At 44.1% G+C, this 22,565-nt stretch overlaps 4 protein-coding genes across 6 annotated transcripts; 2 read left to right on the top strand and 2 right to left on the bottom strand.

The window, feature by feature from the left end:
• Window positions 1-4,670: 4,670 nt before the first annotated feature.
• On the bottom strand, window positions 4,671-6,856 carry LOC115165118 (germ cell-specific gene 1-like protein). The gene is made up of 5 exons (XM_029718155.1): window positions 6,597-6,856; window positions 6,452-6,499; window positions 5,913-6,065; window positions 5,590-5,701; window positions 4,671-5,486 (listed from the first exon to the last, which is right to left on the bottom strand). Exons 3-5 carry the CDS (start codon window positions 6,010-6,012, stop codon window positions 5,108-5,110), a joined length of 591 nt encoding a protein of 196 aa, XP_029574015.1. The 5' UTR covers window positions 6,013-6,065; window positions 6,452-6,499; window positions 6,597-6,856; the 3' UTR covers window positions 4,671-5,107.
• Window positions 6,857-12,905: 6,049 nt separating this feature from the next.
• On the bottom strand, window positions 12,906-16,216 carry LOC115188596 (ubiquitin-like protein ATG12). Of its 2 annotated transcripts, none has more exons than XM_029747371.1 (4): window positions 16,046-16,216; window positions 15,047-15,183; window positions 13,882-13,944; window positions 12,906-13,118 (listed from the first exon to the last, which is right to left on the bottom strand). In XM_029747371.1, the coding sequence occupies exons 1-4, from the start codon at window positions 16,146-16,148 to the stop codon at window positions 13,059-13,061; spliced, it is 363 nt and encodes a 120-aa protein (XP_029603231.1). In that variant the 5' UTR covers window positions 16,149-16,216; the 3' UTR covers window positions 12,906-13,058. The 2 variants fall into 2 exon arrangements, with proteins under 2 accessions (XP_029603231.1, XP_029603232.1); XM_029747372.1 differs by having other exon boundaries at window positions 16,005-16,053.
• Window positions 15,672-18,501, top strand: LOC115188570 (isochorismatase domain-containing protein 2). 2 transcript variants are annotated; one of them, XM_029747370.1, is made up of 7 exons: window positions 15,672-16,017; window positions 16,543-16,627; window positions 17,058-17,182; window positions 17,370-17,582; window positions 17,759-17,829; window positions 17,971-18,088; window positions 18,304-18,501. In XM_029747370.1, coding segments are annotated over exons 2-7 (594 nt in total). In that variant the 5' UTR covers window positions 15,672-16,017; window positions 16,543-16,626; the 3' UTR covers window positions 18,370-18,501. The 2 variants fall into 2 exon arrangements, with proteins under 2 accessions (XP_029603230.1, XP_029603229.1); XM_029747369.1 differs by lacking the exon at window positions 15,672-16,017 and adding an exon at window positions 16,273-16,365 and having other exon boundaries at window positions 18,304-18,496.
• Window positions 18,502-18,821: 320 nt separating this feature from the next.
• Window positions 18,822-21,326, top strand: LOC115188554 (forkhead box protein G1). The gene is made up of 4 exons (XM_029747367.1): window positions 18,822-19,434; window positions 19,655-20,074; window positions 20,185-20,259; window positions 20,458-21,326. The coding sequence occupies exons 2-4, from the start codon at window positions 19,751-19,753 to the stop codon at window positions 21,073-21,075; spliced, it is 1,017 nt and encodes a 338-aa protein (XP_029603227.1). The 5' UTR covers window positions 18,822-19,434; window positions 19,655-19,750; the 3' UTR covers window positions 21,076-21,326.
• Window positions 21,327-22,565: the final 1,239 nt, after the last annotated feature.

The raw sequence follows: 22,565 nt of genomic DNA, 5'->3' as shown, positions 1-22,565 counted from the left end.
ATGTGATTCACAAAGGACAAGGGTCTTACATTTTTGATCATATTTACACATGGTCAGATAATCCCGGATTTTCTGACACCATGAAAATACGTGCTGTGTGTGTATTATAATGTATTATGCATGCCTGTGTGTGTATTATAATGTATTATGCATGCCTGTGCGTGTATTATAATGTATTATGCATGCCTGTGTGTGTATTATAATGTATTATGCATGCCTGTGTGTGTATTATAATGTATTATGCATGCCTGTGCGTGTATTATAATGTATTATGCATGCCTGTGTGTGTATTATAATGTATTATGCATGCCTGTGTGTGTATTATAATGTATTATGCATGCCTGTGTGTGTATTATAATGTATTATTGATTTATTTATTTATTTTTATTTCACCTTTATTTAACCAGGTAGGCAAGTTGAGAATAAGTTCTCATTTACAATTGCGACCTGGCCAAGATAAAGCAAAGCAGTTCGACAACATACAACAACACAGAGTTATACATGGAGTAAAACAAATATACAGTCAATAATACAGTAGAAAAATAAGTCTATGTACAGTGTGAGCAAATGAGGTGAGATAAGGGAGGTAAAGGCAAAAAAAGTCCATGGTGGCAAAGTAAATACAATATAGCAAGTAAAACACTGGAATGGTAGATTTGTAGTAGAAGAAAGTGCAAAGTAGAAATAGAGATAATGGGGTGCAAAGGAGCAAAATAAATAAATAAATACAGTAGGGGAAGAGGTAGTTGTTTGGGCTAAATTATAGATGGGCTATGTACAGGTGCAGTGATCTGTGAGCTGCTCTGACAGCTGGTGCTTAAAGCTAGTGAGGGAGATAAGTGTTTCCAGTTTCAGAGATTTTTGTAGTTCGTTCCAGTCATTGGCAGCAGAGAACTGGAAGGAGAGACGGCCAAAAGAGGAATTGGCTCTGGGGGTGACCAGAGAGATATACCTGCTGGAGCACGTGCTACAGGTGGGTGCTGCTATGGTGACCAGTGAGCGGAGATAAGGGGGGACTTTACCTAGCAGGGTCTTGTAGATGACCTGGAGCCAGTGGGTTTGGCGACGATTATGAAGCGAAGGCCAGCCAAAGAGAGCGTACAGGTCGCAGTGGTGGGTAGTATATGGGGCTTTGGTGACAAAACGGATGGCACTGTGATAGACTGCATCCAGTTTGTTGAGTAGGGTATTGGAGGCTATTTTGTAAATGACATCGCCAAAGTCGAGTCGATTATGCATGCCTGTGTGTGTATTATAATGTATTATTCATGCCTGTGTGTGTATTATAATGTATTATGCATGCCTGTGTGTATTATAATGTATTATGCATGCCTGTGTGTGTATTATAATGTATTATTCATGCCTGTGTGTGTATTATAATGTATTATGCATGCCTGTGTGTGTATTATAATGTATTATACATGCCTGTGTGTGTATTATAATGTATTATGCATGCCTGTGTGTGTATTATAATGTATTATGCATGCCTGTGTGTGTATTATAATGTATTATGCATGCCTGTGTATTATAATGTATTATGCATGCCTGTGTGTGTATTATAATGTATTATGCATGCCTGTGTGTGTATTATAATGTATTATGCATGCCTGTGTATTATAATGTATTATGCATGCCTGTGTGTGTATTATAATGTATTATGCATACCTGTGCGTGTATTATAATGTATTATGCATGCCTGTGTGTGTATTATAATGTATTATGCATGCCTGTGTGTGTATTATAATGTATTATGCATACCTGTGTGTGTATTATAATGTATTATGCATGCCTGTGTGTGTATTATAATGTATTATGCATACCTGTGCGTGTATTATAATGTATTATGCATGCCTGTGCGTGTATTATAATGTATTATTCATGCCTGTGTGTGTATTATAATGTATTATGCATGCCTGTGTGTGTATTATAATGTATTATGCATACCTGTGTGTGTATTATAATGTATTATGCATACCTGTGCGTGTATTATAATGTATTATGCATACCTGTGTGTGTATTATAATGTATTATGCATACCTGTGCGTGTATTATAATGTATTATGCATGCCTGTGTGTGTATTATAATGTATTATGCATACCTGTGCGTGCACAATTGTGTCCGTGTTCCTATATTTATTTCCAAGGCCGTTTCTTGTCCCCCACATCCTCCTTCCCCTCCCTCCTTACTCCTCCCCCTCCCTCCTTACTCCTCCCTTCCCTCCTCAGTCGTTCCCTTCTTCTCTCTGTCCAACTCAGGATTACTGTCATAATCTGCTGTCCAACATCAGAAAGCAGACAGAAGCAAATTCTCTGTAATCTTTCCATCCCTATCTTTCGTTCCATCTCTCTCTTATTTGTCTCTGTCTAGCTGCAGGGAATTATTGTGTTATTGACTGTACGTTTGTTTATGTGTAACTCTGTGTTGTTGTTTGTGTCGCACTGCTTTGCTTTATCTTGGCCAGGTCGCAGTTGTAAATGAGAACTTGTTCACAACTAGCCACCTGGTTAAATAAAGGTGAAATAAAAAATGTAATCTGCTTTGTGTCCTCTTATGCTTGTGTATTGATGAACTAATAGCTCATTTACAGTGTTTTACACACATAGTGGTGGTCAGCCCCTAATATTGAGTCGACAAGGTTTTGAAAGTCCTCCACATTGATGCTGGCTCATGTTGACTCGAATGCCTCCCACAGTTGTGTCAAGTTGCCTGGCTGGCTGTCCTTTGGGTGGTGGACCAAACCCAGCAGCTCTTGACACAAACTGGTGCACCTGGCACCTACTACCATCCCCCGTTCAAAGGCACTTACATCTTTTGTCTTGCCCATTCACCCTCTGAATGGCACACTTACACAATCTATGACTCAATTGTCTTAAGGCTTAAACATTCTTCTTTAACTTGTTTCTGCCCCTTCATCTACACTGATAGAGAAATACAGCGAGATCTACAGTAGAGCTACCACAGAGAGATAGAGAAATACAGAGATATCTACAGTAGAGGTACCACAGACAGAGAAATACAGAGACATCTGCAGTAGAGCTACCACAGACAGATAGAGAAATACAGAGAGATCTACAGTAAAGGTACCACAGAGAGATAAAGAAATACAGAGATATCTGCAGTAGAGGTACCACAGAGAGATATAGAAATACAGAGATATTTACAGTAGAGGTACCACAGACAGAGAGAGAAATACAGAGATATCGACAGCATAGCTACCCATAAAGAGATAGAGAAATACAGAGAGATATACAGTATAGCTACCACAGACAGAGCAATACAGAGAAATCTACAGTAGAGGTACCACAGACAGAGAAATACAGAGAGGTCTTCAGTAGAGCTACCACAGACAGATAGAGAAATACAGAGATATCTACAGTAGAGGTACCACAGACAGATAGAGAAATACAGAGATATCTACAGTAGAGGTAGCACAGACAGACAGAGAAATACAGAGATATCTATAGTAGAGGTACCACAGACAGATAGAGAAATACAGAGATATCTGCAGTAGAGGTACCATGGACATAGAAATACAGAGAGATCTACAGTAGAGATACCGCAGACAGATAGAGCAATGCAGAGAGATCTACAGTGGAGCTACCACAGACAGAGAAATACAGAGATATCTACAGTAGCGATACCACAGACAGATAGAGAAATACAGAGAGATCTACAGCATAGCTACCCATAGAGAGATAGAGAAATACAGAGAGATCTACAGTAGAGCTACCACAGACAGATAGAGCAATACAGGTATATGTACAGTAGAGGTACCACAGAGAGATTGAGAAATACAGAGATATCTACAGTAGAGCTACCACAGACAGATAGAGAGATCTACAGTAGAGCTACCACAGACAGAAAAATACAGAGATATCTACAGTAGAGATACCACAGACTGACAGAGAAATACAGAGAGATCTACAGCATAGCTCGCCATAGAGAGATGAAGAAATACAGAGAGATCTACAGTAGAGCTACCACAGACAGATAGAGCAATACAGAGAGATCTACAGTGGAGCTACCGCAGACAGAGAAATACAGAGATATCTACAGTAGAGATACCACAGACAGATAGAGAAATACAGAGAGATCTACAGCATTGCTACCCATAGAGAGATGGAGAAATACAGAGAGATCTACAGTAGAGCTACCACAGACAGATAGAGCAATACAGAGAGATCTACAGTGGAGCTACCACAGACAGTGAAATACAGAGATATCTACAATAGAGATACCACAGGCAGAGAAATACAGAGAGATCTACAGTAGAGCTACCACAGAGAGATTGAGAAATACAGAGATATCTACAGTAGAGCTACCACAGACAGAGAAATACAGAGATCTACAGTAGACATACCACAGACAGATAGAGAAATACAGAGAGATCTACAGCATAGCTCCCCATCGAGAAATCGAGAAATACAGAGAGATCTACAGTAGAGATACCACAGACAGATAGAGAAATACAGAGAGATCTACAGTAGAGGTACCACAGACAGATAGAGAAATACAGAGAGATCTACAGTAGAGGTACCACAGACAGATATAGAAATGCAGATATGGTCGATGTCTCCTATAGGAGAGGAGGGGGAAGGAGGGCTGAGAGTGCATGAATAACATCAGTTCCACTTCAGATTGACACAGGGATTATTGTTTATTTTACAGATTCAGAACGGGACCCATTCAGACAAAGTGAAAAGCATGTTTTACAAAGTTCAGAAAGTATCGGATACTTATGGTAAAACTATTTCTAACACGGATACATTTACATACATACTGTATACTGTATAACAATACTGTATAACAATCCCTTACCATTAGGCACTATTGTATTAATGAATGACAATGTGAGGAATGTTAGCTCGAACCATGTATGTCAAGGTGATCTCTGTTAAATGTCAGAGAGGGGATACTGTAGCTCTTACAGCCAACACAGTTCCTGTGTCCCATGTCCATCAAGTTCTGTCTCACTCTTTCTCTGTCTCACTCTTTCTTTGTCTCACTCTTTCCATCTTGAGAGCTCAAGGTGCATATACTGTACCTGTAAAGTGACTACATTACCCATAGTCCTCCTCTGTTCTCTTTAGCCCCACCCATCACTTATTAACAGGGCGAATCAGCTCTTTCCCTCTCCATGGCCTCCTCCATCTCATCCATCTCTCTCTCACAGTCCTCACAGCCCTCTGGCCCACACCCTCCTACCAACACCAGAGTTGGTACATCCCCGTTCCCCACCCCCATCACGGTCCCGTCAGGCGCCCACGCCACGTCAATCATCCCGTCTGGGCACTGCAATAGGCCGCTGACAGAGTAGAGCCCGCCCCCGGTGACCACATCATCGTAGGGAGGGGCGTGGCTGGTGGCACGGGCCTCCTCCAATCGGAGCCTCTGTTTGTGGCGCAGCTCGATGATGGTCTTGGTGTAAGAGTTGAGGGTGAAGACTGCAGCTCCCATACAACAGCTGAAGGAGATCCACGCCAGGCTGAGGAGAGGCCACAGAGAGAGGGGGAGGGGTCATTAGAGAGAAAGGGCTATGAAAGAAGGGTCCCTACTATTCACTACTAAGACTGTGAATGAATACCCACGCGAATGACCAGCCATAGTCCCAGGTCTGAGGCCTCCAGTCTTTAGGGCCAACGATGACAGTCATCTGGAACACTGTGGTGTACATCATGTGGGCCACCATCCCCATCAGACCTGGAGGGAGAGAGAGAAAAGCATTGATTTACTGTTTCATTGATTCTTTAACTGAACATCTTGGCTAGAGGATGGGAGGCAGACAGAGATAAAGAGGTGAAGTCTGGAGGTGTAAAGAAGGATATGAACAAGAGAAGTGCTTCAGAGGAAGATACAGTAAAGACAGGGAGGGAGGGAGGTTAGGGAGAAAGTGAAGGAGTAGAGGCATTACCTGACAGTACGGTGCAGATGGCAGCATAGGCGTTGATTTTGAGAGCGTGTATCTCCTTATGGGAACACAACAACTCCAGCCACATCAACAGAAAGCCCATTCCCAATAGACCGATGTAAGTGAACTCAGATATCACCGATAGCCATAACACACCTGGAGACACACACACACACACACGTTTGTTTTACTATCCTTGTGGGGACCAAACAATTAATTCCCATTCAAAATCCTATTTTCCCTAAGCCCTAACCCTAACCTCAACCTCCTAACCCTAATTGTAACCCTAAACCTAACCCCTGAACCTAAAATTGCCTTTTTCATTGTCCCCACATGTCCAAACTTCCCCACGTCTGGTCCCCACAAGGATAATAAAACCAAACACACACACTGTATCAATGGGACGCCCATCCTCAAAATAACATAACGGAAAACTAGACACCACAGGCAACGAGGAAGCGAGAGAGTGAGAGCAAGACAGAGAGAGAGAAAGAGAGAGAGAGAGTGAGAGCAAGAGAGAGAGAGAGAGAGAGAGTACACACCTTGTGTTTCACCAGGAGTCAGCTCAATAAAGCTGCGACACTTCTCACCTGGAGGAAAGATTTACAACAGTATTAGCGGTTTACAACTGTTTATGAGAGAGAAAAGTGAGAGAGAAAAGTAAAGTGTGCTTGTAGCCTCTCTCACCATCAACGTGTTTCTCACAGCTCTCCCAGAAGCCAGTGTGGAAGTATCTGAAGGTGTACTTGTCCTCTCCTGTCTCCCAGATGTAGTGGACAGCATTGTCCAGCTGTCTCTGGCGGATCTTAGCCAGTTCATCTCTCCTCTGGGGGGACAGGGTTCTGTTGTATGGGTTCTGAGTTGGGCTCTCTGGGGAGAGTAGAATATTATATTTCCTCTGGGGGGACAGGGTTCTGTTGTATGGGTTCTGAGTTGGGCTCTCTGGGGAGAGTAGAATATTATATTTCCTCTGGGGGACAGGGTTCTGTTGTATGGGTTCTGAGTTGGGCTCTCTGGGGAGAGTAGAATATTATATTTCCTCTGGGGGGACAGGGTTCTGTTGTATGGGTTCTGAGTTGGGCTCTCTGGGGAGAGTAGAATATTATATTTCCTCTGGGGGGACAGGGTTCTGGTGTATGGGTTCTGAGTTGGGCTCTCTGGGGAGAGTAGAATATTATCTTGGTATCCATGTGATGACAGTGGAACTGTATCTTTCTGTTCACCTCTCTTCCAGTGCCATATTTGTTCCACACAAAACATACCTGAACATTCTGAGTAAAACCCAAAATTCTTTCTCTTATCCTTTCTAAGAAGTGACCCACTGGTTGAATCAACATTGTTTCCACGTCATTTCAATGAAATTAAATAGAGGAAGATCCCATCCCTCCAGTAGGGATTGATTAAAATCGCATCCCATTTCTTGTGAATGACACTGGGTCAGCTTGTTGCTCCTATCTCTGTAGTAAAACTCACATTGGATGTAATCCCTCTAAATGGATTTACTCCCAAATCTATCCCCCATTGTCTACAACACTAAGGTATTTATAACATTTATAACATAACTCAGTTACTAAGTGTGTGTATTTGTTTATTCACATGCATATGTGTGAACGTGTGTGTCAGGTGAGCCTCCTGCTGTGGTTAGCATGTGTCAGGTGAGCCTCCTGCTGTGGTTAGCGTGGGTGTCAGGTGAGCCTCCTGCTGTGGTTAGTGTGTGTGTCAGGTGAGCCTCCTGCTGTGGTTAGCATGTGTCAGGTGAGCCTCCTGCTGTGGTTAGCGTGGGTGTCAGGTGAGCCTCCTGCTGTGGTTAGCGTGTGTCAGGTGAGCCTCCTGCTGTGGTTAGCATGTGTCAGGTGAGGCTCCTGCTGTGGTTAGCGTGGGTGTCAGGTGAGCCTCCTGCTGTGGTTAGCGTGTGTGTCAGGTGAGCCTCCTGCTGTGGTTAGCATGTGTCAGGTGAGCCTCCTGCTGTAGTTAGCGTGGGTATCAGGTGAGCCTCCTGCTGTGGTTAGCGTGTGTGTCAGGTGAGCCTCCTGCTGTGGTTAGCATGTGTCAGGTGAGCCTCCTGCTGTGGTTAGCATGTGTGTCAGGTGAGCCTCCCACTGTGGTTAGCGTGTGTGTCAGGTGAGCCTCCTGCTGTGGTTAGCATGTGTGTCAGGTGAGCCTCCTGCTGTGGTTAGCGTGTGTGTCAGGTGAGCCTCCTGCTGTGGTTAGCGTGTGTGTCAGGTGAGCCTCCTGCTGTGGTTAGCGTGTGTGTCAGGTGAGCCTCCTGCTGTGGTTAGCGTGTGTGTAAAGTGATCCTCCTGCTGTGGTTAGTATGTGTGTCAGGTGAGCCTCCTGCTGTGGTTAGCGTGTGTGTCAGGTGAGCCTCCTGCTGTGGTTAACGTGTGAGTCAGGTGAGGCTCCTGCTGTGGTTAGCGCGTGTATCAGGTGAGCTTCCTGCTGTGGTTAGCATGTGTCAGGTGAGCCTCCTGCTGTGGTTAGCATGTGTCAGGTGAGCCTCCTGCTGTGGTTAGCGTGTGTGTCAGGTGAGCCTCCTGCTGTGGTTAGTGTGTGTGTCAGGTGAGCCTCCTGCTGTGGTTAGCGTGTGTGTTAGGTGAGCCTCCTGCTGTGGTTAGCGTGTGTGTCAGGTGAGCCACCTGCTGTGGTTAGTGTGTGTGTCAGGTGAAACTCCTGCTGTGGTTAGCATGTGTGTCAGGTGAGCCTCCTGCTGTGGTTAGCGTGTGTGTCAGGTGAGCCTCCTGCTGTGGTTAGCGTGTGTGTCAGGTGAGCCTCCTGCTGTGGTTAGCGTGTGTGTCAGGTGAGCCTCCTGCTGTGGTTAGCGTGTGTGTCTGGTGAGCCTCCTGCTGTGGTTAGCGTGTTTATCAGGTGAGCCTCCTGCTGTGGTTAGCGTGTGTGTCAGGTGAGCCTCCTGCTGTGGTTAGTGTGTGTGTCAGGTGAAACTCCTGCTGTGGTTAGCATGTGTGTCAGGTGAGCCTCCTGCTGTGGTTAGCGTGTGTGTCAGGTGAGCCTCCTGCTGTGGTTAGCGTGTGTGTCAGGTGAGCCTCCTGCTGTGGTTAGCGTGTGTGTCAGGTGAGCCTCCTGCTGTGGTTAGCGTGTGTGTCTGGTGAGCCTCCTGCTGTGGTTAGCGTGTGTATCAGGTGAGCCTCCTGCTGTGGTTAGCGTGTGTATCAGGTGAGCCTCCTGCTGTGTTTAGCATGTGTATCAGGTGAATCTCCTGCTGTGGTTAGCGTGTGTATCAGGTGAGCCTCCTGCTGTGGTTAGCGTGTGTATCAGGTGAGCCTCCTGCTGTGGTTAGCGTGTGTATCAGGTGAGCCTCCTGCTGTGGTTAGCGTGTGTATCAGGTGAGCCTCCTGCTGTGGTTACCGTGTGTATCAGGTGAGCCTCCTGCTGTGGTTAGCGGTGCTACAGTACGTACTGTACACTACAGCTACAGCTCTCTAACTGGATTAATGTATGGAGTTATAAAGTGTTAATCTCAATCTCACTGGATTATGCACAATACAGACCAGAGCGCAGAGAGGACAGAACAAAACCCCAGGATTCATCTGCATTCCTCACACCCAGCAGATTACAGCTCAGAGCAAAGTTGTTTTCAATGAGGGATGTGGAGGCATGTTTGAAAGGTTAGATGGAATATGTACAGTATCATAAACTTTGGGAGAATAGGGGAAGAGGCCACATAAGTGGGCCAGAACGTACTGCTGGGATGATCAACTGACAACTTCTTTGAAAACAGTTGATTTGGAGTAAAAAAATGAATCAGACTGGCGTCTTTTGGGTGTTTGGCCATTTGGGAGCACTTGGATGAGGGTTGTGATTGAGTTTCAACCCAAGTGGGCATGAAGAGCAAGGCATAATAACACCGAACACACACACACAAGCATGCACTACAGAAGACACTTTCTCTCTCACACACACACACAGTCAGAAGACAGCATGTCATAAATGGCTGGCAGATGTCACCATGGTGTTACAGTTATGTTATTCTTATGTGAAACACTGTCCTTCTACTTGTCTAACACTTAGATGGGTACTTGAACCAAATGAATGCAGTTCAGACTCCCTTGTCCATCCAAACGTTTAGATAATAGCTTAGTGCTGGTAGGATCCGTAGGGCTGACTAGTGATGACAGCAACAGGATATACATACGATCACAGTGAGAGGTGGGTCAATAAGTTAGGGTGACACTCTGGAACTGGGTGTGTTGAGAGTACCACAGGAAATGACATCACAATTACACAGGTGACAGTTACGTGGGTGGCATACCTGTGGTGTAGGGTTCACTGTTGTTCTGACCACAGTTCCTCATCTTGACCGGAGACAGGCAGAGAGGCTTGACCACCTTGTGAGTCCCTTCACACCAGTAGGAGGTGCAGAGAGCCAGGATGGACAGGGCCAGAGCCAGAGTGGTCAGGGTCAGGGACAGCAGGGAGCGGGACCGACGAGACATGTTCTCCAACATGGCCACACAGGGAGGAGGGGAGAGGGTAAGAGAAGGTCAAGAAGGAGGGATAGGGCGGGAGGAGAGGAAGTGTGTAGAGACTCAGGGCAGGGGAAGGAGAAGAAGAGGATGATGAAAGACAGATGGACAAACGGAGGAAGATGGGATATAAGTATCAACAGCAGTATGTGAGGATGAAGATGTTGTTGGTGATGTAGAGGATGATGAAGAAGATGATGACAGTTCTGGTGATAGATTGAAATCAGTGAAAGAGAGTTTCAAAAAGAAAGAACAGAGTAAAAAAAACAAGAGAAGATAAAAACAATGTAGAGAAAAGATTAGAAAATGGGGACAAAGGGAAAGCAAGAATAGAGAGAGAAGGGGAAAGAGAGTTGGATAAGATTCTGTCAAGTTAAAAGAGGGATGGAAAATAAGAGATGGACAGAATGGACAAATGAACAAAGGAGAGGGGTCACACCAGGAGAAAAGAAAGGGATGGGAGGAGGACATGTCTGTCCGACCAGGACTGAAAGTTTATGCTGTTATAAATCCCTAGGGCTCTTCACTCTAACCATTCATCAGTAATGGGAGTCAATAGATCACTAGCCCCTAGCCACCTTTCATCATAAACCTTAGAGAGCTATCGGATATGCTATCTAGATCTCTGTCACCTAACTTTTCACTCTAGTCCTACAGTGAGTTTTGATCATACAGACTTGATACAGATACTATCAGATCCAGCCGTAAAACGTATCATCAAATGGAGAGATATTATTGGAATACATCTTGCTTTGGCGTACAAGTGTTTTCCGTATGATCACATCTTAGGGCAGATACAGTATATCTTACTCATAGTAATACTCAGGGTTAAAGGGTCGTACAGGTCCAAGAGCTCACAGTGTGTTTGCACCCCGTTATTAACTTTATACTTCCTGATTAAGAGGTTCTGGCCTGAATCATTTTTTCTGGTAATCCATGTTAATCTGCTCTAATCTGTTTGTGTTAGGTGTGTTAGAGTGTGAAACCCACTCTGGCTCTCTCTCCTGGTCTCTCTCTCTCACACTGTTCGTGATCCCTGCAATGTTAACACAGGACAGATTAACCAGTTAGTATGACTGCCGATCACTGTAATATGACTAGAATCTTCAAGTCAGTCTCAGTGGGAAGTATGGGTGCTGAGTGTACTGCAGGACTCCCTGAAAAATCATAATAAAAAAAAAAGTTTAATAATATAGTACTACTTTTACTAGTTCTGTATTAGCGGACTGATATAGCCGCCAGTAACGTGGGCAAAAACCCGCACCCCCAAACTACTTCCCGCGGCTATGTCCGGTGAAAAACGTTTCAGATTTGCAGGTATGGTTTACATAGGCCATTATTTTCAAGTTTAATACCCAACACATTCTGTAGCAGTCAATAAACTGAAATCCATTGGCATAACAAATGGGCAATGAATCAACAATAAAAAATGCTAAACACAAAATGACTTACTGTACGTTAAAAACCCAGTGCCATTTCACTATACCTGCATTTCGCAACAGGCACAATAACATCTGCTAAAAATGTGTATGCGACCAATAAAATGTGATTTTCCCTATAATCCTCAGTTACCAACAGCAACATTCTCTTTGTCATTTCAGTTGCAATTTTTGTATTTTTTAAAGGAAGGACTGGACAGTACAAGATATATAAACAACCATACAGAGCACATGAGGAAGTACATCATTCTTTTCTCCATGCCAAACTCTTAACAGCTTATTCAGTTCTAGGAACTACTAATTCTTAGCCTGAAATTTGGCACCAAATCGAAACTGCATCGTTGCCTCACTACAGAAGAAACAGAAGTCTATTTTTCTCCATCACAATGCAATCTTTCTGCTGCCGTCTTTTGCTGACATTTATTTTCCTCCATCACAATCTTTCCTTCCTATCCTCTTTCGTATTTTTCCTCAGTCCTCTCCGATATGCTGAGACATTCATGTTGACCAAGCAATAACTTTGCACACATTGTTTGGTATTTTTGTCATCCCTGGTTTAACCCAAGTACTCTGCACTACTCCTCTCTCTAATAGCCCTTTGTCAGAATGAGCAGTTATGACCCTTACCTCTCCAGCCGGATGCTCCTCTCTCTCTCTTTATCCTCCTTTCCCACTCTCTCTCATGCTCCAGGACGAGTGTGAGTCCCCCGCCACACTCCTCCTTTTTCTGTCTTTCTTGGGAATTTGTGTCACAGACCCATCCCGAATCCATGTAATCCCTCTAAGTCCATCTGTTACTGTACTTTCTCCCATATCAGTCTCCCTCCCTCCCTCCATAGTACCCCCCCTCCTTTCTTGACTAACCCCAACTCAACTTTCACCCAATCTTGGCACCATCCCATGTCATGTCATTACAGTGTTTGTGTTTTTGAATTGTTGCACTCATCTTAATCTGTGTGGGGTTATATTTAGTGTAAGTATCCTAGCCGGACAGGTTATGCCCCCTGTGCAAAGCCAAATCCTGACATTTTCCTATTAATGTCTATAATTGTCTGGAGACAACACAGGGGACAGAGTGGGTTTACTTTATATAGTCACAATTTATTTACATTGGGTTATGTACAGCAAAACAAACAAGAAATTAGCAATAACAACATTGGTTTAGGCAAGGAAGGAGTATAAACAATATTGTGTGTGTATGCATCTGAACTGAAAAGGGCTAAAAACTGTTAACCCCAGGCTTGAGATTTACAATAATGTAGAACAAGCTTCCCATCGCTGCCAAAACACTGAAAAACAGAGAGGGTAAGAGTTACTCTTTTAGAAGAATAGGAAAGGGAGCACAAAACATCAGCTAAAGTATTTACAGGGTATTTAATAGGGACGGTCAAGGCCATGGGTCAAGATGGGGTCAAGTGGACACTAATACCCTGACCCTTAGACCAGGAGAACTGTGCCTGATAAACCTTTAGCCTTTACCCCAGTGTTAACAGGTCTGAAGAGAATTATATAGTAAGTCATATGTGATGCTGGCTCCATCATACAGGCTTGCAATGAGCATAGTGGAGCTTCTGCCAAACATCTATACAGCTCCTTCTGATCTGTAAACACTGAAGGGGTAGCCTTGGGCTAGAGGATATTTTGTAACCAAATTCTCAGAATCACCTCACATCTTTTCTCACACAGTCATGTTTATGCTATTACAGACACCTTAATGCATACTTTAACAATTATATTATGAGCTAAACATAAAAATAAAATACATTTTCCTTGTTACTAGCCTCTCAATGGCTAATAGATAGCATCAGCAATCCAGGGTTTATATACATCCTTGGTGAGTACTCCAGGCCTGTATTGACATAACACATACAGTAGTGTACTGGCCCCAGGGAACAGTAGTCACTGTGAAGATAAGAACAGCTCCATCTCACAGGGAACTGCTCACTTAGACCTCCCTCCGGTGGTCAACTAACTTACCACAGGACAAATAAATAACAGAAAAACTGCATTTCCCAAGGCCTCCAGAAATGATTTCAAATTAAAAGTACTCACTTCAAACAGGACTCCTACTTCCTGATCAGGCGAGGGAGAGAATGACTGGTTGACGTAAATGAACTGTGAGGAGTGAGAGATTTTTTTTTATTGTTTATTATTCATTTCACTTGCCAATAAAGCCCATTGTGTGTGTGTGTGTGTGTGTGTGTGTGTGAGAGTGAGCAATGAGAGTTTAGAATCATTGAACAAGCTGACGCACTACAGTCCCAGATGAAAGGCCACAGTGGGTGCATATCAAGGGGCCAGGATGCTTTCTCCAGTTCATACCTCAGTCACAGACAGAAGGGGTAGTCCAGACATGTCACAGGGGCTATAAAGCTGAAGCATCCGTTAAGAACGGTCAAACAGGGAAATGGTTCCAATCATTTTTCCACCATTAATTTCTCATTGGGGATTTTAGAAACACTTAAATGAAGGGCTGTGTTTCATGTAGGCTTACCCTGGCATGACGCTTTGATAACCATGTCAATATCTCTCAGACAAGGTTACTTTTATCAATATATTCACCTCCATTTATTCTCAGATTCGAATATGCTAATTAGCATCAAAGTAGGCACCCTGCAAGACTTCAAATCCCTGCACGCTCCTGCATGTCATCTCTAGCTGGCACCTTCGCTAACATGTACATTTTAAGAAATGTTGCCAATTTATTAATTACAACATTTAGCTAACATTAGATGGTAAGAATCTCTGGATTAACTTTTGTCTCAATTCAGCATTTGTAGTTCTTTATAATAGCCCCATTAGCAGATAATTAGCATTTCATTTGTTGGGGGTAAATATAGGCGAATATATTGATAAAAGTCACCTTGTCCGAGAGAACTTTACACGGTTATCAAAACATCACACCAGAGTAAGCCTACACAAAACACAGCCTTTATTTTAAGAGTTCTAAAATCCCCTATGGGAAAAATGAATGGTGGAAAAACAATTGGAACCATTTCCCTGTTTGACCGCTAGGTTTTATGGGTATAATGACTCATACCTTGATACTCTATAGGATTGTGCTAGGCTTTATTTTCTCCCACTGTAAAACGACACAGATGAACCATCTTAGGTTAGTTCTAAATATATCTTTGCCTCATATATATGCACCACTTCCTCTAGCGTAAGGGAAGGAGACAAGAGACAACTATTGAGAAGCACACACACAATAACTCACCAGCTGTTCATTGGCCTCCATCTTGAGGAATCGAGAGATGAACTGAGAGAGTGATTGCACTGTCCTCCCTTTCTCTACCGACCATTTCTTTGTCTTCATGATGGGGGTGTCTCCTACTGCCTTCAACAACACATCAACTTGGGAGAGGAGGGAGAATGAGAGGGAGACAGAATACATGTATATTTTGCATAGCATAACAATAGACTGCTAGATTAAAGTTAATGCCCTGATCTGTGTTATCAAATCACATTTTATTGGTCACATACACATGGTTAGCAGATGTTATTGCGAGTGTAGCGAAATGCTTGTGCTTCTAGTTCCGACAGTGCAGTAATATCTAACAAGTAGTCTAACAATTCCACAAGAATTACCTAATAGATACAAATCTAAGTAAAGGAATGGAATAGGAATATATACATATAAATATATGGATGGGCAATGACAGAGCGGCATAGGCAAGATGCAATAGATATTATAAAATACAGTATATACATATGGGATGAGTGATGCAAGATATGTAAACATAATTAAAGTGGCGTTATTAAAGCGACTAGTGATCGATGTATTAGCTACATAACCTAATTTTGCAACCTAAACTATCATAGGTTTCCAGCTATGTTATAGTCAGCTGGAAAAATAGCTAGATCTTGGACTGTGAAATCATTATAGTCATGACACAGGCCGTAACGTCTGAACATTGATTTTGGCATATTTGATGCAGTAAGAAATAAAAGAAAAATGTCTCAGTCTTAAAAAAAATAAATGGTATGAGGTAAACAGTTTGAAATGCAAGCTAAACGTTAACCATTCAGCCAGCGCCCGCCCTACTTAAAATGTATGGACATTCCTGACCATCGATTCGCTGTTTACAAAATTGTTCAATTATATTGACTGAGACAAAGGTCAATCGACCTCTTCCGGGTCACGTTGCTTGTAAACAGAAAGCACGATATCTTACTGTAAATGTAACTGTGAGTCAAACAGTCGCTCATAATTTACTTTTTTTCTTCTCGTCTGCCGTCCCCGAGTCTTCCGTCGGCTGTTGTGGGGTTGAAAGCTCATCTTTTTGCGTTTCTGTAGGAGACTCTGCGTTGTCAGACATCCTTAGCAGTCCTTATCATGGGTGTGTGCACTAGATTCTGACGCGCACTCGTTATGGGGAAAACGCTGCATGCTATTGGCCGAAACCAATGTCAATGCTTAATGCATCTCATTCGATTGGTGTATTGGATGTTGCGGCGTTATTGTGTAATTTGTGAACAGTGGTCGTAGTAGAAAGTTGATCTCGTGGTTTTTCCATCTATTCGTGAATTGTTGAGGTGTGCTGTGCATGAAATTATCCCTTTCTTTGTTTAGCCAATATATTTTACAGCTTGATCTAGCAATCAATGCCTAATTCTATGACAGTCTCGGTATTTTATTTCACATGCTGAATGTTGGTTGTGTACTGTATGTGTAACCTTATTTACTCTGTCATAAATCTAAAATGTTCCTAGATTTTGCTAATAAGGAGGGGGCGTCAACTGTCCGGCAGCTGTAGAAAGTTGAACCATTCCACACGTCGAACCCCCACTATCAACAGTACGTTTGATCCTTCAGCCCTTTCTTTACCAACTTAATGCTTATTTACTGTCTTTTGATAGGCATTCCTGGACATGCATTCCGTTAAAATTGACATGCATTGAAAACATTACAGTGAAATATCAAAATCTGCAATATCTATGTGTACAAGGTTGACATCATACGAATTCCCTATGAGCATGCCCACTGTATACATACAAGTACAGCATGACATTGAAATAATTACATGCATTGAATCCTCTTGTTGTCTCGTCTGTGTCTTGAGTTGAATAAACACATGTTGAGAGTTGAGAACATGATTTTGCTGTCACAAAAGTTTTCTGTCACAGTCCTCTGAATCGGATCCATTGAGCACCCTTTTGATGTAGTACTTCTTCTAGTCTATTCTATTCTATTCTCTCCATTTTCTCACTACATATTGCTCTCTCAGTGGCAGGGATTGGCAGACTGTCAACAAAAGGCTCAGTACTCTTACTGTGTGACATGCAGGAGAAGTTCAGACCCAACATCTTCCAGTTCACCAACATCGTCAGCAACGCAGCCAGACTGCTACAGGTACACACACACACACACACACACACACACACACACACACACACACACACACACACACACACACACACACACACACACACACACACACACACACACACTCATATTCATACAGCTCATTACAAGTTCAAGTTTGTTGCCACCCACATAGCAGCCAATACAAATTCAATGTGTCTCCCCCCTACCCCAGGCAGCCCGTGTTCTGGGCATCCCCCCCATAGTGACAGAGCAGTACCCTAAAGGCCTGGGTCCCACGGTGCCTGAGCTGGGGGCTGGAGACTTGACAGCCCACGCCAAGACCAAGTTCACCATGATGATAGAGCCAGTGGAGAAGGAGCTCAAAGCCCTGGGAGACCCCAAGATAGCCATCCTCTGTGGGATAGAGACACAGGCCTGCATCGCGGTGAGACCACAGGGTCAGATATGACTGGAATTGGTCCCTAAGCTCAGATCTGTGATCAGTTTTTCTCTACCCTAGCTGAATCTGGAGCCTTGGGAACAAGCCTTGGGAACAAGTTCATAATTAATTGAGTTTACTGTAAATAGGGCTCATCTATCTGTTCTTCTCCCACTAATTAGTGCACGACCTTTGACCTGCTGGAGAAGGGTATGGAGGTCCATATCGTGGCTGATGCCGTCTCGTCCAGAAGGTGCTACTGTGTTCCCTACTATTTCTCTTCAATATGACAATACTGTTTTTCTTCAATGACATAATATGATGCTCACATTTTCACTGGTTAAACATTTCTGATGCTGAGAAATTATTTTCCCTTCTCTATTTCTATCTCCAGTCAGACAGACCGGTTGTTTGCCCTGTCCCGGTTGAGGCAGAGTGGAGCCTTCCTGACCACCACAGAGGCCGTCCTACTACAGCTAGTGCAAGATGCCAAACACCCCAACTTTAGAGAGGTACTGTACCATGTGACCTCCACCTTTCAGAATACACACACCGCCTATTGTCTTATCTGTTAGGGTTGTGATTACACAATGCCACTCAGCCTGTTACATGGTAATTACATAGGTTATTACACAAGTCGTTACTCTTGTATAAGCCTATGTAATGTAAATAGTGTCCAGCAGTGGATGAATCTGGAATGTTCATGTGATCATGTTTCCTTCCACAGATCCAGAAGCTGTTGGTCCAGCCGTCCCCTGACACAGCCCTGCTAGCCTTCTTCAGCTCTCTGTAGAGAAGACACGCTCCTTCCTGCTCCTCTGTAGAGAAGACAAGCTCCTTCCTGTTGTCTGTGAATGCATCTGAAACACTGTGTGAACACAAGTACGGAAATAAACCCATGCTGCTGTTTTCCATGCTGACTGCTGAATGTTGATCATCTTTGAAATGGGGGGATGGAGAAGGGAGCGTATATAGGAGCCCTTTGATGACATCATATTACTGTTGTGAGCTTTGCTCTGTGTATGCTGGTAGGCTTACATCTTTCCTACTCCAAATCACATTTTATTTGTCACTTGCTTGGTAAAGAACAGGTGTAGACCAACAGTGAAATGGTTTCTTAAGGGCCCTTCCCAACAATGCAGAGAGAAAAAAATAGAAATAGTAGAACAATAATAACAAAAGGTAATAATACATAATGAGTAATAATAACTTGGCTATATACACAGGGTACCAGTACTGATCGATGGTGCATCGGACTGCTTGCCGTACGGTAGCAGAGAGAACAGTCTGACTTGGGAGGCTGGAGTCTTTGACCATATTTAGGGCTTTCCTCTGACACTTCCACTCCACCTTCTACAGTCAACAGGGGAGAGATGAGACAGAGGACTAGGTAAAAGTTCATAAATTATCCTATAGACACTGAAATAAGGTCACTTTTGTATTTTCACTCTTACCCCACGGAATGAAGGTATGGTAATCTAATCCTAGAACTGTGGCAACTTCCTCAAGCCGACAAGGGGTGTAGACAACCCTTCAGAGGAGGAGGAACAGAATCTGTGATGTCACAGAGGGGGAGGAGTGGATGACCTCATTCAGGGGCAGACTGAAAGGGAGGGGAAGAAAGAGTGAGAAAAAGGAAGCAGTCTGCTATAGATTTTTTTCTCCACACTGAAACTTTCAAAAAGAGAAAAGACTATAAGAGAGCCGGTGAGGATCAACCGATTGGGAATGAGAGCGAGAGATAAAGAAATAGGGAGCAATAACACTAACCTGACACTGAGTGTACTGCACAACTGATGAGAACATCAAATATTACGTGTTTGAGGCCTTGAGGCCTTCATTGACCAAGGAGGGAGAGGTAAGTCAATCACTCTTACTCCTAACTAAACAGAAAACTATGAACAAACACTTGAAGTCAGTCTCTATTGTGAGTGTTATAGTTCCATTGAAACACAACATGTGAAATGTAAACAACACCATCTAAAACTGCAGTGCTGATGACAGTAGTGCATTACTGTGGTGAGTCTTACTGTAATGTTGTTCTATAGAACTGTTGTTATACATGTTATATTCTACAGCAGGTGGGCACTTCTGGTCCTGGAGGGTTGCAGTGTGTGCAGGCTTTTATTCCAACCCTCAGAGCCCTGACAGAGAGAGAGAGAGAGAGAGAGAGCATGTCTTCTAACTTGGACTCCAGTCTAACCAGCATAGACTGGCTGCCCCAGCTGGGAATCAGCTCACTGCGATCAGGAAGAGAGAGAGGAGTAGAAGAGGGGGAGAGAAAGAAAGAGAGAGGGAGGGAGAGAAGTGATCTTCCTCCACCCATCCCTGCCCCCTTTCCTTCCTCTGGATCCAAAGCCAAGCCCCCTCACAGCTATGCCACCCTCATTGCCATGGCAATAGGCGCAGCCCCCGGCAGGAAGTTGAGTTTGAATGACATCTACATGTGGATCAGTGACGTGTTCCCCTACTACAGCAGATCTGGCAGGGGATGGAAGGTGCAGTAATCAGAAATACTCCAAACACTCCATGTGCAAACTGTCCAAAGTCGAATATCCGAAATGATAGTGTTACTGCAATACATGTTCATGCTGATTTTGCCTCCCAGAACTCCATCCGCCATAACCTGTCCCTCAATAAATGCTTCCGGAAGGTTCCTCGACCCCAAAGTGACCCTGGGAAGGTGAGTCATTCTAAAAACATTCCAGTGGCCAGTGCACTCAGTGATCCACTGTTTTCTGTGAAATATGATACATAGGCTAGAAATAGATAAAAGTAGGATATTTCAAAATATACTGAATATATTACAGTTTCATACTTTTTGGTACTTTTGTAGTAATACTTATAAATTGTGAGAACCCTCCACCTCTTGTGTTTCCAGGGTTCCTATTGGATGATGGACGGCCCCTCAGAGCCCAATCCGTTGAAAGGAACCAAGCGTCCGTATCCAGCTGAAGAGGAGGAGGGGTCCATCCAGGTCCCCAATGTCTCAGTGATGCAGGCAGAGAAACAGCATTCACCCCAGACAGACCATTATACGACTTTAGCATCGCCACAGACAGACCATTATAGGCCTTTAGCATCGCCACAGACAGACCATTATAGGCCTTTAGCATCGCCACAGACAGACCATTATAGGCCTTTAGCATCGCCACAGACAGACCATTATAGGCCTTTAGCATCGCCACAGACAGACCGTTATACGCCTTTAGCATCGCCACAGACAGACCATTATAGGCCTTTAGCATCGCCACAGACAGACCATTATAGGCCTTTAACATCACCACAGACAGACCATTATAGGCCTTTAGCATCGCCACAGACAGACCATTATAGGCCTTTAGCATCTCCACAGACAGACCATTATAGGCCTTTAGCATCGCCACAGACAGACCATTATACGCCTTTAGCATCGCCACAGACAGACCATTATACGCCTTTAGCATCGCCACAGGAACCAAGTCAACAACTATCCCCCCCACCATGCAAGGTAGAGTAAGTTCAGTCCCAACAAATGTATCCAGTAGATTGATAAAGATCATGGGTTTTACAACCAAATAACAAGCTGTTGTTGTCTATCACCTTGGTTCCACAGCAACGGCCACCCTATATGCAGTCCCCTGTCTCCTCTCTCCCTGTCCCCCATGAGACTGTCTCCCCATCTACTGCCTCTGCTACTCTCCCTTCTCTTTCTGTCCCTCACTCTCTCCCTTCTCTTTCTGTCCCTCACTCTCTCCCCTCTCTTTCTGTCCCTCACTCTCTCCCCTCTCTTTCTGTCCCTCACTCTCTCCCCTCTCTTTCTGTCCCTCACTCTCTCCCCTCTCTTTCTGTCCCTCACTCTCTCCCCTCTCTTTCTGTCCCTCACTCTCTCCCCTCTCTTTCTGTCCCTCACTCTCTCCCCTCTCTTTCTGTCCCTCACTCTCTCCCCTCTCTTTCTGTCCCTCACTCTCTCCTCTCTCTTTCTACCTCTCACTCTACTGTCTCCTCTTCTGTCTCCCCTCAAACTCTTCCTTCTTCTGTTCCCGCTCTCTCGGTTCCCACTCTCTCTGTTCCCGCTCTCTCTGTTCCCTCTCTTTCTGTCCCATCTCTTTCTGTTGCCCCTCCCTACGCCTCGTCTCACTCCTGTGATCCCCTTCTCCGTTTCTCCTTCTCTGATCTGAACCTGCCAGACCTCTACACCTCCTTCCAGTCCCTCTGCAGAAGCGTCAGGGAGAGAGTGGCCTCGCAATGTACGTTCTCTCTCACTTTCTAAATGACTGTTTTTATACATATCTGTATGTGCTGTCAGAGAATCTGTGTATGTGAATGTTTAACTCTCTCTCTCTCTCTGTAGCGGACGTGGGTCCATTATTTGTGTTGACCAATGACAGTACCCCACTGCACACCCCAACCCTCCCCCCTTTCTCCCCTCACCTTGTACCCTCTGTAGCGCCCGGGCCTCCTCCTGAGGCAGACAGACTATCTCACAGCAGTGGTGATTATAACAACTCAACACCTGAACACCTTAGCACTTCAAAAACCTATTCAACTGTGGCTGTAGGCTTGTCACTGCACTGTGTGAATATGATACAGTAACTAACTCTTTGACACCCTATACCACCTCTCTCTCTGTTCGTCTCTGTAGTGGTGCCAGCAGACTGGTTCAGTACTACAGACACTCTGAAGGAGAGCTTTAGGGTCGCCAGCAGTCTGGACTGGGCCAACATTGACCTCACTAGCCACCCAGGTCACTTAACAAACTACATGATAATTATAGATCAATGCTACCCATTGTTTCTATTGACAAGAATAGTTATCACATTGACAATCTTCCTCTTTCTCCCTGCTATTTGTTTTTTCCCCCCTCCCTCTTTCCTCCAGACCTCCTGGAGAGCATGCGCCAGGCCGAGCTCTGTGATTGGGCGCTGGAGCCGACGCTCTTCACTTCGCTCTGTGATTCGTTGAACCGTTTCTTCACTCAGAAGGGCCTAATTGGCTCGTCCTCCGGTA

This window comes from Salmo trutta, chromosome 3 (assembly GCF_901001165.1).
Source record: "Salmo trutta chromosome 3, fSalTru1.1, whole genome shotgun sequence".
Lineage (NCBI taxonomy): Eukaryota > Metazoa > Chordata > Actinopteri > Salmoniformes > Salmonidae > Salmo > Salmo trutta.
This window is presented reverse-complemented; position numbering and strand designations above follow the sequence as displayed.

Bases quoted from the DNA above. Each gene is read 5' to 3' on its own strand.
- LOC115165118 (XM_029718155.1), bottom strand. From the start codon at position 6,012: ATGGGCTTTCTGTTGATGTGGCTGGAGTTGTTGTGTTCCCATAAGGAG. The intron at 5,702-5,912 runs GTAATGCCTCTA...CTCTCCCTCCAG, and splicing joins CATCTGCACCGTACTGTCAG to GTCTGATGGGGATGGTGGCC. The intron at 5,487-5,589 runs GTGGGTATTCAT...GCCTCTCCTCAG, and splicing joins GACTATGGCTGGTCATTCGC to CCTGGCGTGGATCTCCTTCA.
- LOC115188596 (XM_029747371.1), bottom strand. From the start codon at position 16,148: ATGTCTGACAACGCAGAGTCTCCTACAGAAACGCAAAAAGATGAGCTT. The intron at 13,945-15,046 runs GTGAGTTATTGT...CACTCCTCACAG, and splicing joins TGGAGGCCAATGAACAGCTG to TTCATTTACGTCAACCAGTC. The intron at 13,119-13,881 runs GTGAGTACTTTT...TCTGTTTTTCAG, and splicing joins AAGTAGGAGTCCTGTTTGAA to TGTTTTGGCAGCGATGGGAA.
- LOC115188570 (XM_029747370.1), top strand. The intron at 17,830-17,970 runs GTGCTACTGTGT...TTCTATCTCCAG, and splicing joins GATGCCGTCTCGTCCAGAAG to TCAGACAGACCGGTTGTTTG. The intron at 18,089-18,303 runs GTACTGTACCAT...TTCCTTCCACAG, and splicing joins AACACCCCAACTTTAGAGAG to ATCCAGAAGCTGTTGGTCCA.
- LOC115188554 (XM_029747367.1), top strand. From the start codon at position 19,751: ATGTCTTCTAACTTGGACTCCAGTCTAACCAGCATAGACTGGCTGCCC. The intron at 20,075-20,184 runs GTGCAGTAATCA...TTTGCCTCCCAG, and splicing joins GATCTGGCAGGGGATGGAAG to AACTCCATCCGCCATAACCT. The intron at 20,260-20,457 runs GTGAGTCATTCT...TTGTGTTTCCAG, and splicing joins CCCAAAGTGACCCTGGGAAG to GGTTCCTATTGGATGATGGA.